We start from the raw sequence: 13579 nt of genomic DNA, 5'->3' as shown, positions 1-13579 counted from the left end.
CAGAAAATGGATGCATGGGAGGTCTATCTGAATTGAAGCACAGGTCAGACGGGTCTATTGACTGTTGTACCTGTCCAAAGATTCTCTCATCAACAACACAATCTTAAGATATTTGTGGCCAGTGAATCATTACACGATCCTATTGATTTACCAGAAGTGTGTTGCAATAACATTTCAGTCGTTTATGTCAGACAGAAAACATGGCAACAGTTTTAATTAATTAATCAGTGGTTGAGATATGCATTATTTTGTTCCTTAACATGGATATCTAATGTTTAATGTTGCTATAGCAAATTGATGGTAGGGTTACAGAAATAATCGAATAAGCAAACAACATAGACTCTCTCATCCTTTACTATTGTGCAGAAAGAATAGGATGTTTAGGGCAGCGCATGTACCCAGGCGTGGAAGGTGTGACCTGAACGGTGTTTTCGTATAGAACTCGCAAGCAGTTAATGTAATTAACGTAAGCAGTTAATGTAATGTAGTTAATGTGTATCAGGGAAAAAAGACGGTATCTGCATTCTGGCGTTTATTTCAAAGGACGACGACTATGATGATGATGATTTAATTACAATTGTTTAATTCAAAGAAGCGAGTGGATTTCGGTAGGTGTCTCTTTTAGAAGTCGACTAGTTAACTGCATAATCGATTACCCCTCTGGCGTCATAGCATGACGTAAAAGCGGAGGAAGGAGCTGCTTGCACAGCAGAAGAGCTGAAGGCAGACAGGGGACTAAGGAGACACGAGGAGTCGGACGCTTTCATTGCAAGTATTAACTCTAATTTCCGTACGTCTTTGCAGCTGGTGCCGTCAGATTATTTAAAGCGTATTTTACAGGCCATCTGATTCGATGGATCAGCCGGTGCGGGCTTGTGATTTATGTCGGTCTCATCTGTCCCGGTTCTGTTGCAGGTGGGCGCGACTTATGATCATCGAATCGTAAATTAATTGGCGTGATAACTGATATTTAATAAAGGGTGAGGATGGAGTTGTGAGGCAGGGGGGAGCGCAGCGCAGGATCTGTGTGGCCGGAGGTGCAGCATCATGCCGGTTTTGGTGCTTAGCGCTTGTAGCATGTCCGGCTAAATGTGGACGCGGCGCAGCGTAACGCGGACAGTAACCGGCGGACCGGCGGCGACATTTTGCGACAGACCCATCCAACTGGCGACGGCGATGAGCAAAAGCCCTCCGCTGGATGGCTAGTTAGTTAGTAGCCGCTTGCTTACAACTCGGTTAGCCGAGGAGCTATCAGGCTGCCTCCGCCCCCCCACCATCGCCGTCGTGGCTGGTATTTTTCCATGATGGTGAGACAGGCGGATGGATGAATGAAGCAACCTGCTCTGCAGCAACCCGTGTCTCTATTTTTGTAAAACCGAATAGAAATCCGAACTAAATAATCCTGGGGTTATTATTTAGTTTACGAGCCGGGTGGTGTTTCCTCGTTTCCTTAGAATGAGAGGAATGAATGCATACTTAATAAAATAATTATAGGAATGCAGCTCGGTATATCCCTAAGCGGGAACATGCACACATTTAAGAAATTTTATGGATCCCTTAAGGTGATTGTATACTAAGCACCGGTTTATAAAATAGATTTACTTACGAGGTCGTATATGTTGACATTAATAAAAGTCATTGTCCAACTGGTAATTAAGAACAAAATGGAAAATGTCAGGAGCTTGCGTGTAATGTAACTGAAAATATACGAGGATTGTAAACGGTAAAAACTGGTGATTTTGATGTTTTTCACGATAATTTTATTCTGGGAGACCTTATATCAAGTCATTATAAGAACTATTTCAGTCGGTCATAAAAAGTTATTGGCGTAGGGATTGGGAAGGGGGTTAAATATTTCTGTTAATGCACGTCATCGCATTTCTTACTTCTGCCTTGTATGTGAGGATTAAATTAGTTTTACGGTGTAAATTCATGCCACAGCAATTCGATTTTCTTTAAGTTTTGTTCAGTGATGCTTTCATAATTTGTGTTTAACTGTTACATTACACTCAAAAGGATATTTAATTATCCTGCGTTAATTTCAAAAGAAATTTCTGCCGAGTCGCAGGAAAAGCAAATTATAGTACATTTTTAAGCACATGATGAACATGGGGGGGATAAATAACGAGGTCAGGGCCAACACCATCGATTTTCGCGATAATATTGATTAGTGAAAAGAGAACAATTCCTGTCTGATACACTTGTGGGTTTTTTTTTTTTTTTCTGCAGAAAACAAACAGTAATGTGCTTTATCAGCCGCTACCTGGATTTTTGAAGTTAGCTCAGGCCTGACCTCCACGTCAGGCCTTAGGGAGTGGGGGTGGGGGGGGGGGACCTCAAATAAAGCCAGACAGAAGACCATGGCTGAAGTATTATCTCATGACATGGAGTTACTAAGGCACGAGGTTGACAAACTTATTGGATAAAGGAACATTCTGTTATTACATTCAGGGGCAGATTAATGCATAGACTCCTCTAGGCTTTATCCTTATGGCCCTAGCAAATATCAGAGCTCTGTCTTGGGGGGGGGGGGGGACAGAACGATTAGTTAGTTAGTTAGTTAGTGACCATGCTGATTATATCACCGCTACCTGATACTTCACTTGACCTGAAGATCTCAGTCCAGTGTAAGGAGTGAATGGGGTTTATGTAATGAGCGATGAAATATGAATTAGGGAGGTAGGTCACATGATTATTATTGTTTAATTCTGAGCTGATTCAAGGACAGCAGTGCAATGCACCGCAAAGCAATTTAACAGTGTCATCTTATTCAGAAGAAAGTGGAATTGACTCCGGCGATCTAGAATATTATAGGTTAGTCATATCTTTTTGTTATTTCCGTGTTAGGGCTGCATTCCCGCCTGCATTTTGGCAGAACTTTAGTGGCATGCTGGTTTGATGAGGGTGTGTGAGGCACGTCAGTCTCCTTTTAGCTGCTGGCTCTGGCCAAAGGGGCTGAGCCAAGGGGGCAGTGCCCTGACAGCCTATCACCTTCCAGCGCAGTCCTAACACCTCCTGAATAGCCAATCGAATCACCAACGGTTCTGCCAGCTTCTCTGACCTCAGTAACATAGGATTTGATGACTCAAAGATTGTAATGCCAGATTGGGGACTCTCACTTTACTGTTGGGGCAGGTGTGTATATGGGGGGGGGGGGGGTAGTGTAAATGCGATCCCCAGTCATATCGCTGTCAGCTCTACAGGGAGCAGTTTTCCTATGCCTTGATATTTCTGCCTGCAGAGCTTCACCTGGGATTAAGCAGCTCCATTTTTAATGTACTGTACAGTGGGAATCGTTTGTGATTAGCTGTTAGGGCTCAAGTCAGTTGTATTTTTTGCAGCGTATCACAAGTTTTGTTGACCACAGGCAGTGTGATGCAGGCCGTGGAAAAGGTAAAAAAATGTAGACCTAGAAAATCTTACTGCTTTCACATCCCGCAAACGACATCTTTATGCAGACGTGCACAAAGCTGCTGGGGCTCTTCCATGAAAGAAGAAAAAAATCCACAGTTGTCTCTGAAATAACTTGAAATTGACAAAAGTGATCGTCACTTCCATCCATCCATCCAGTTTCCAAACCACTTATCCTATTGGGTCGCGGGGGGTCCGGAGCCTATCCCGGAAGCAATGGGCACGAGGCAGGGAACAACCCAGGATGGGGGGCCAGCCGTGATCGTCACTTGTCATTGTTTATTCCATATTTAGTAAAAATCAGACTTTGATCTAGAATTTTGATGCAACGGATTATTTTAAAAGACACAAATGAAAATTGGCAAAAATGATGAGACCCTTAACATAATATTTCGTTGCACAAACTAGAGGTATTTCACTGCAAAACGAAACTGCGTGCCCCCCCGTGTGTGACAATAGCTATAGTGTTGTTTTCTTTGCAAGCTTTATTTTTTTGTGTGTATAGTCTAGTAAGTTTTCTCCAGTTTTGTTTCATCTGTCCAAAGGACAGTTTCCCAGAAGCATTGCGGCGTGTCGGTGTGCATTTCGACAAAGTGAGGTCTGGCTTCTTCATGTGTTCCTCTGACCAGTGCAGTTCTTCTGGTCCTTCGTCCACTGTTGCCCCAAAAATGACGGCCTTTGAAAGGTGTTCTTGGCTTTTTGTCTGCCGTTCTCACTGTCCGTCTGCTCAGCCTGGGGTCAGTTTTACGGCTGCAGTCCTGGGAGGTCGGCTGCAGTCCTGGGAGGTCGGCTGCAGTCCTGTGGGCCTTAAACTTCTTGATGATACTTGCAACCTCAAGCTGCTGGAAATGGCTTTATAGACTTTGTCTACTTTTCTTACTCCCCCAGCCAGCCCCCTCCTTTGCCTCCTCAGCACCATGTTCAGTGTGACATTCAGTTTTTACTTTTCTTTTTAGGCCATTTTAGAACATCTTCGTAGAATAAGCAATAGTTTATCTCTTTTCAAACTCGTTTTGCATCACTCCATGACATATGAAAGGCACACAAGTATACATGAGACAACTGCATCGCTTTTCCGGAAGCATAAAGCACTTTCTGAGCTGTAAGAGAACCAACGAATTTGTCTCCGTCTGTAGATTGTCCTTAAGAATCATTTGCTAATTTGTTAATGTTTAAATCCAGGTACTGTAAGGATAACTGAGCAAACAGGGTGAGCTCAGCATAAGCTGGTCTTGCGCCAATGTCCAACAGATAAATTGAGTAAATCTTTTGTGGTGTGATATTGCCGTTAGGCTAAAAACACTCCCCCCCCCCCAAAAAAAAAAAAGAATACTGTGTTCTTTGTGGCAAAGGCAGAGTCTGTTAAAAGGGCAGGACGCACAGAAATGGACTGTGGGATGTGTTGGACGTAGAACAGGAGCGCGTGACATGGGGGAGAGGCGGGACGTTATCTGGGTTTGGGCGTAGGGGCGCGTGGAAAAGGCCACACAAGGGCACCAGCCCCCAGATCTGCCTGCTGGGAACTGAGGGACAACAGGAGCTGCCTGGCTGCTGCTGCGGCTTTGGAGAAGGAAGTGAATTTGCTTCTGGCTCGATCCCACCTTGTCCCAGAATCTCCACAATACAAACCCTGCCGCCATCTTTAAGGACTTATACCAAAGTTTTCACTTTGACAAATCTGAGGCAAAACCACATAATAAACACAGGCCACGTTCTTAGAATAGTTACAATTGGTCTGTATTTGTTTGGCCATAAATGCCATAACTTTGGATATGTTTTCTAACGCAAAGAACGGGGATTTGGATGCAGACGGCTTCCACGAGGACTGACCTATTTACTGAGGTACGACGATGGAAATTCACTGTCCGGTGGGGGGGGGGGGGGGGGGGGTCCGTTTCCCGGTAACGTCCCACTGGCCATTGTCAGTCCGAGGCGCTGACGTTTGGTTATTTCGGCCTGCCGCCCGTTTGGCAGCTGGATGAAATTTCAGACGGCGGCTGTTTGCTTCGACCCCGACGGAGGCTCATCCACTGAGACGCAGGTTTAGGTCTCGTGTTCGCTTTCCGGTCGGCCTTCTCCCCAGCTTCATTCCAGTGTTCTCCCGTTCTAGACAGGATGGAGAACCCAAGAACTGCATGCTTGAGGAGTTCATCAGGAGTCTTCTCGTTAGCAGTGTCAGCGTGTGACTTGGAACACCAGCATACACAGCACACACAGCCCTTTGTGAGATTCCGCAGTTCCTGGTCACAAAACCTGTGACTCCTTTGCACAGCCCGAGTTATGAAACTTTAATTATTTAGAAAACCATGTAGGTTTGGCAAAGCAATGAACAACAGAATAAAGTGGGATCAGACTTGGGCCGAATTGTGATTTTATTCTGCCAACAGTGGGATTCAAACCAGCAACCTTCTGATCACAGGCACAGCATTCTAACCCAGAGCGCCACACTCCCTGGTGATAGGGCGCAGGCATATTGAAAAGCTCCTTTAGCTGTATATAAAGCCTGAGTGCTATGCTGGTCTAATTCCTAATTGGCTCCTTGTCCTTCTTGTCGCACAGCAAAAAAAAACGCATCATAGATGAAGCAAGGCATGCTCTCCAGGCTGAGCCGCGTCCTGAGGCAGGCGGTGCCATCACTGAGCCACAGCATGCGCTCCGGCGCCCGGCCCGCCTCCACCGCGGCCCCCGCCGCCAGGCGCACGGAACGCCCCTTGTCCTCTGAAGAGGTGTACGCCCGGGAGGAGAAGTATGGAGCGCACAACTACCACCCTCTACCCGTGGCACTGCAGAGAGGAGAAGGTGAGACACGCCCACTGGGGCTACGGGCCAATGGGCTGGTGGCAACTGCAATCGCATGAAATGCAGGGAATGGAAAATGAGGCCTGGAGCTTGTACTAGGAAGCGCATGGCACACAGCAAGGGATCTCGCTGCAAAGGGTGCCAATCACATTGTCTGACACATCAAAGATATTTCAGAGACCTAGACTTGCCTAACTGCCAGTACTAGAGGTCACAGTGCTACCTGCTTAGGCTCCGCCTTCATTATATATGTTTACATTTTATTTATTTAACCGGCGCTTTAATTGAAAATGACGTAAAAGTGAAAAAAAGAGGATCAGCCAGTTTTTGGAGCAATTCAGGCTAAGGTGACATCGTTCTGGTGGCCGTAGGATTTGAACCTGCGACCAGCTGGTCTTGGGCACAGAGACTTAGTCTGCTGAGCCACATGCTGCCCTCGTATTGGGTGAGATTATTGTGGAAAAATTACCATATTCAATAGTGCCTTTAATATGCGATATCTGGGGTTAAATGTGTTAAATTTGTACATGTATAGTTCCAGCCATCACTCCACAAGTACAATGTTGTGGAGGGGGGGGGCTGGAGCCCCTCCCTGGCAACTCGGGGTGTACTGTAGACGGGATGCCACATATAGTTTGGGTAGTGCTGCTCTAACTGACTTGCATGGATGGTTATCTGGGTTTGAAGAGGTGCATTGTGGTTGACCACACAATCTCCCGTCTCGTGACAGGAATTTACGTTTGGGATGTGGAAGGCCGGCGGTACTTTGACTTCCTGAGCGCCTACAGCGCCGTGAACCAGGGCCACTGCCACCCAAAGATCATCGCGGCGCTGAGCGCCCAGGCCGCCCGCCTGACGCTCACCTCCCGCGCCTTCTACAACAACGTGCTTGGCGAATACGAGGAGTTCATCACCGCTTTGTTCGGCTACCAGAAGGTCCTTCCCATGAACACAGGTACGCCGACGGCCGCGACAGAGGGGACCTCGTGGTCCGGCCTTTTATCACAGTAACCTTCTCCTGAGGTGACGCCCACTTCCCCCTCACCCACAGGCGTTGAAGGTGGGGAGACTGCGTGCAAGCTGGCTCGGAAGTGGGCGTATACGGTGAAGGGCGTACCCAAATACAAGGCGAAGATTATCTTTGCAAGTAAGCAATCTAAACATCCACATTTTTCCTTAATCTGCAAATGACTGACAATAACATGGAGCTTTTGTCTGTCTGTATTTTATGAGATAAAGTTCACAAATACTGCAAGGTGTGGAAAAATAGCGTGATCCTTGAAATCAAGGTCATGAATAAGTTGATTCTTTTTATCAAAAGGTTTAACAGTGAAGGAATAATCCTGTATGTCACCGGTAGCATGTATTTATATCGTGTGAATCATATCTGACGTGCCGTATCTTTTAAGGGGAATTTCCACCTTGTAATGGAATATCTGCTTGTGTACAAAATGGCTACATGGAGAAGATCTCGCTCAATCACTGTCTTTTTTTTTTATTATGTTTATCGGATTCCACCGTCTGCAGATATATATCAGCATTTAACCAGACTTTCCCTTTTTGTAGAAATGGTACGGATGACTGTGGTATTAGATGACTGATAACGTATCGGTTACATTCTAACGGCACTGGAATTCAGATGAGTGCTGTATCGCGAAATAGCTTCTGTCCACGGCTTGCTGAATGATTAACTCATTCCCAGCTGTTGCGTATCTGCACGCAGAAATCATAAAAGCTGTAGATTTGGCGCGGTTGTCTTGTGCAGCTTGACTGGCTTGGTGTCAGTCGCGCGCTGTGTATGCGTCTAGTTTGTCTGGCTGCGAGCTCAGCAGTGCGCCCTTTTGTCGCCCTGCAGCCGGCAATTTCTGGGGACGGACCATGGCCGCCATCTCGAGCTCCACAGACCCTAGCAGTTACGATGGCTTTGGGCCTTTCATGCCTGGATTCGAGCTCATCCCCTACAATGACATTCCCGCACTGGAGGTGGGGCTTTTGGCTTTACGCCTCCTGGTTGTTGCAGTCTTTCCCCCAATCATCTTACCCATAACATATCGATTGTCTGTACGTGCTGAATGCTGTACTCTGATTGGTCAAGCAGCAAGCTCTGTCATCACTTTTCTGAAGGCATTTTTTCGGGCTGTGCTCCACAGCGCGCCCTGCAGGACCAGAATGTGGCTGCGTTCATGGTGGAGCCCATCCAGGGCGAGGCTGGGGTTGTGGTCCCGGATCCCGGGTACCTGACTAAAGTGCGGGAGCTCTGCACCCAGCACAATGTGAGTGGCGCCCTCCCCTACCTCCACCCCGACATGTTCACTGGGAAAGTTACATATCAGGGCTTTTTCATAGATTTTTTTTCCCCCCTGTGCGTTTATAGAATATTGAACAGGTGTTTCATAAATGTTGCTTTACAGAATTTCCATCGCAGTGTCTACAACTTCAGCGCAGTCAGCTTGACGTTCCTCTTTAAACTTTATTTTTATGCACAGCAGATGCACAAGAATTTCCCCATGGGATCAAAAAAAGTTCCTGTTATATCTCATCGGTCACACTTTGCTTGTAAACCGATGTCGTTCTCGTCCCGCCCAGGTTCTGTTCATCGCTGATGAGGTGCAGACTGGTCTGGCTCGCACTGGCCGCAGGTTGGCTGTGGACCATGAAGCGGTGCGCCCGGACCTGGTGGTCCTGGGCAAGGCTCTGTCGGGGGGCGTCTACCCCGTGAGTCTGGCCTGTAGCATCCCTTCCTGGATGGCTGCTGGATCCTGTTGGTCTTATCATTGATTTGTGTGCTCCTTAAGTTTTCCGGCACATGCATGACCTCTCGACCCCTTTAGTTTCCTGTCATGTGACTCTGCGGTTGCCCTGCCCCAGGTGTCTGCCGTGCTGTGTGACGACGAGGTGATGTTGACCATCAAGCCCGGCGAGCACGGATCCACGTATGGGGGGAACCCCATCGCCTGCCGGGTGGCCATCGCCGCCCTGGAGGTCAGTGTGGGGCACCGCAGTATCCGATCCGGCCCACCGTTTCTCGGGCCTCCACGTCGACGCTAAGTGAGCACCTCTCGTCCACAGGTGCTGGAGGAGGAGCGGCTGTCAGAGAATGCGGAGAACATGGGCCAGCTCCTGAGGGCGGAGCTAATGAAGCTGCCCAATGACATCGTCACCTGTGTCAGAGGAAAGGGTCTCCTCAACGCCGTCGTCATCAAAGAAACTAAAGGTTAGAATGTTAGGGGTTAAGGTAGGGAAAGCTACGCTGCTCAGTGGGTCAGTGGTTGCACATGAACGGATACTATTTAAGGGCCGGTTTACATTCCACGCGTGCACTTACACATGCTGTCTCTACGCAAGCAGTCCTGCTGCTCATACATACTTTAATGCCAAACAGGAGGACTAAAAGCTATGTCCACCAGGGGGCAGTGTGAGAGAACTATCTCGGTCGGCTCCTTCGTTCCTAGTCTTGTTTCTATGAGGTTGTGGTATGAAATGTTTTATACTCGCTGCCTCCACAGCGAGTTGCTGACTCTGTAATACTGCAACAGCAATTCTCTATATTTTACCCACTGCTCCGCATCGTATTGGTACTTCGCTCTGCCACATATCACTTTACTACCTCATGTTAAATGCTGCACTGTATGCTTTTGGATATTTTGTAGTGGATAGTATTTCGTACTTGGTTTTATGACCGGGGAAATATTGGGGAAAGAAAAAAAATATATAATTTTCAGCAATGAATATTACAGTATTTATAAAGCAAAAAGGAGTTTAAAATCAATTTCTCACAAACACATGTGTGAGTGATTTAAACAGAAAGGATGAAAATGATTTTGATTGGCTCAGGGAGTGCACGCAGACCTCATGCACAAGTAGTGGCGGTAAATTTCCAAAAGAAATGATCATTAAAATTGCAACGCTTGCCAGGTTTTGTTTCCTGTAACGGAATATAAATGTTTTAGCGTAGATAAAGCCCTGGAACTCGCCAAATTCCATCACCAAGATTTCTAAATTATGTTGCAAAACGTCCGTTCGGTATGAAGGTATTCAAAAGCTTGATCTCAACCCAGCTGCAATGTGAGAACGTGGCCCTTGCAGTGTCGATATTAATATCACGCATCCCCCAGCCCTATTTTTTGGTACTGTAATGTTGCACTATCTTGATAATTGTTTGTAGTCTGTGGAGAAGGTAGTCAAGTAATAATTTCATTGTACTTTATACACTGTACTTTGTACACTGTACTTTGTACACTAGATTGAGTTCAGAAGCAGAAGAAACTTAAACTGCCGTTAAATTTCGAAGATTCAGAGGCAGAGACTCGTTCTTAAAATCAAATTCTAATTTAATACTATCAGTGTTGTAAATAAACACTTAATCCCATGGCAAAATGTGATCATACTGCCCCCAAGACTTTTGGTGGTACTGCATCTTCCGTAAATGACGGGTGGAATGAACGCAGAAAACGCCTGGCAGCCATGATGCATAAGCGAACGGGTTGCCAGCGTTGAGTATTAACCGACCCTAAGAAAGACCACATGGGTTGCCAGATGTAGCTGAATCAACTTTACAGCTGCCACTGTTCCCCCTCAGCCTGACACTTGGTGCTCTTTCAGACTACGACGCCTGGAAGGTGTGTCTACGTCTGAGGGACAACGGGCTGCTGGCCAAGCCCACACACGGTGACATCATCAGGCTGGCCCCGCCCCTCATCATCAAGGAGGACGAGGTCCGGGAGTGCGTGGATATTATTCAGAAGACCATCCTGTCCTTCTGAGCGACCATCCTGCCCCAAGCCATCATCCTCGTCATCGTATGCTAGGACAATCCCCTGGAGATTTTGAATTTGGATCTGTGTTGAAGGATTTTAGTTATCGTGATCTAAATTAATACAGATCTAAAAATGAAAAAAAAAAAAATTTAAGTGTTCTAAAAATTGTACTGGAATGTGATTGACAGACTACACTCCAGCCTAATTTAACATGCTTTTTTAAAAGCTGAATTTTAATTTTTTAATAAATTTTATTCCCTTAAAACAAACTTATTGTAGACATATCAGGGTATGGAGTGTCTGGTCTAATAACAGCGGCTGTTTTATCTGGATGCTTCATAAGGCAAAAAGGAAATGTTTGGCACGTATGAACCGGAGGTGAAATGGAGTGTTTTGAGAGTAGGAACGTTTGTGTAGTTAGAGGTTTAGCGGAAAGAGTTTTAAAAAGGTGATTCTGTTACAAAAAAAAGCCGTTAAACGTCAAAAACCGACTTTAATGTTCAGTCAGCGTTTATTTCTGAAAATGAAGAACTGGAAGTTCCCGAAACTTGTCATATGAAGGTTTTATTTCAGCTTCTGAATTAATCACTGATGTAGGTTTTTTTTTTGCTGCTCTGAAACTCAGCGGATGCTCAGGGCAAACCGGACTGGTTGGTTAGTGTTTTAGCTAATCAGGTAACTCATGGATGCTGTCCAACAGCAGTGACATGTCAGCTCCAGGACACCAGCTCTTGCACTTCTTTCGTGTGTTTCCCCCCTAGAAGTATGTTGAAAATAACTGCTTTGATGAAAGCCTTGTTATTGTTAATTGACATTTAATTTCACTGAAGTGTGTCATGGTCTGTGCTGTGCTAACCCAGTGTTGAATTGTAGCATCTGTTGAAAATACATTTTTTTGAACGGTCTGTTCTGGGTGTTTATTTCCTTTACATTTGTGGCATAAATGGCTTTTGGGTATTAGACTTATTTTATTGTGACCTCACATAAACACAGTAATCGATGTCGTGGCTGTACAAAAACTTTATCCGAATGAGATGGCAGTACGAGTGATCTTTGCAGTATGAAGTGCCATGGCAGTGTAATGATTTTTAACTCCATTTCACTTAACATCCTGTTTGTTGGAGCGCAACTCGGTCGCTAAGCGAGGAGCGGCTGTAAACGCTCGTGCGTCTTTCGTAGATTTTAGCAGCTCCCATTACACAGTTCGTGATTCTGAGATGCACTACACACAGCGGCCACATGATGTCAGCATATCACCTTCTGAAACTTCACCAGCCGCTAACGATTTCCAAAAGTTCTTTTTCTCTATTACGGCAGCAGTCAGTTCATACAGAGTATTATTATAGTGTTATTGCGTGCGTGCACACATGCCTTTGATTTACTTGGATGGCCACATATGAGACACAAATTTCCTACTCGGGCCATATTCCAGCTGCCACTGTAGCCGATGTTTTGGGACCGTTTCACACAGCTATCCCTGGATCGTTCACCAGGTCCCATCTGTGGGCGGTTCTGTCTGGCGGATTTGGCCTTGCCGTTTCCTCACCATGAAAGAGCTGCCGTGGTCCCTACGTGCAGAACGATATCTAGTATTTCTGGCTGTCTGTCTTCAGAATTGGGTGGGCAAGCTGCTATGAGAAATGAAGGAGTTACGGGGGCTGTCTGATTGGCCACTAGTTTGTCAGCAGTGTATTACCCAGCATTCCCTGTCTTCAGCTCGAACCCTGGCAGGATGAGCCAATGAAGACGTTCCTCTCGTCATTGTTTACACCTGCTTGCAGCCAGAGAAGCCCAGTTTAAGCTGAAAAGGCTGGTTCGAGTGAATCACATGCTCACCAATCTCACTTTCCTCTCCCCATTGGCCTTCTGCCACACAGTTACTCGCCACATTGCCACAATCTCTAAATGTTCCAATTCAAAATTAGCTGGAACAGAGAAACCCGCACTGAAGTTGGGGGGGGGGGGGATTGGCCGGCCCCCTTGTGGCCATTTAGAGAGAGGCAGGTCGTGGCTGTATTCAGTGGCAGAAAGTGGTCGTGAGCAGCTGGTGCGGTGTGCTGGTTGCCAGACACTACAGAGTGAAAACAGAAGATATACTCGGTGTGGGGACGTTGGTGTGTGACCATGATTGGCACCCTAAATGGCCACACCCACCTGTCCCGGCCAATCAGTTACACACTGCTGGGAAGGCATGGGACACTGTCATTCAGCCCCACGCGTCTCTTACCCACCCCCGCACCCGCCTCTCTCCTGCCTCCTGTGATCAAGAGGAACTTATTTCATGCTGTTCATTGCATCCACTGTTCGGAATTGCTAAGAAATTGCATTTATTATGTTTTGTGTGCGATATATTTGGCATTTTCAGCGCTTTGTTTTCAAGGCTTGTGGATCACAGCGACTGGCAACTTAATTCAAAAATCCTCATGCAGTGCCTTAAGGCAAACACTTACCTTTCCATAGCAGCAAAGAATTAAATGGCAGATTAAGGGGGAGAAATCGTACCTATTCAGCCTCTACACATATACACATATAATGACATAAACCAGGCTGGAAGAAGGCGGCAGTGAACACAAGACCGGAAGAAGAAGAATCAGTGATGTTCGATATGCCAA

The 13579-nt window shown here is 46.3% G+C and overlaps 1 protein-coding gene across 2 annotated transcripts; it reads left to right on the top strand.

Annotated features, from left to right (window-relative positions):
- The first annotated feature begins 654 nt into the window (after positions 1–654).
- On the top strand, positions 655–11872 carry oat (ornithine aminotransferase). 2 transcript variants are annotated; one of them, XM_048987777.1, is made up of 10 exons: positions 655–768; positions 5971–6210; positions 6941–7165; positions 7262–7357; positions 8066–8193; positions 8361–8483; positions 8797–8925; positions 9079–9192; positions 9280–9424; positions 10813–11872. In XM_048987777.1, exons 2-10 carry the CDS (start codon positions 5991–5993, stop codon positions 10971–10973), a joined length of 1341 nt encoding a protein of 446 aa, XP_048843734.1. In that variant the 5' UTR covers positions 655–768; positions 5971–5990; the 3' UTR covers positions 10974–11872. The 2 variants fall into 2 exon arrangements, with proteins under 2 accessions (XP_048843734.1, XP_048843735.1); XM_048987778.1 differs by having other exon boundaries at positions 661–772.
- Positions 11873–13579: the final 1707 nt, after the last annotated feature.

This window comes from Brienomyrus brachyistius, chromosome 20, assembly GCF_023856365.1.
Source record: "Brienomyrus brachyistius isolate T26 chromosome 20, BBRACH_0.4, whole genome shotgun sequence".
In the NCBI taxonomy this organism is placed as follows: Eukaryota; Metazoa; Chordata; class Actinopteri; order Osteoglossiformes; family Mormyridae; genus Brienomyrus; species Brienomyrus brachyistius.
This window is presented reverse-complemented; position numbering and strand designations above follow the sequence as displayed.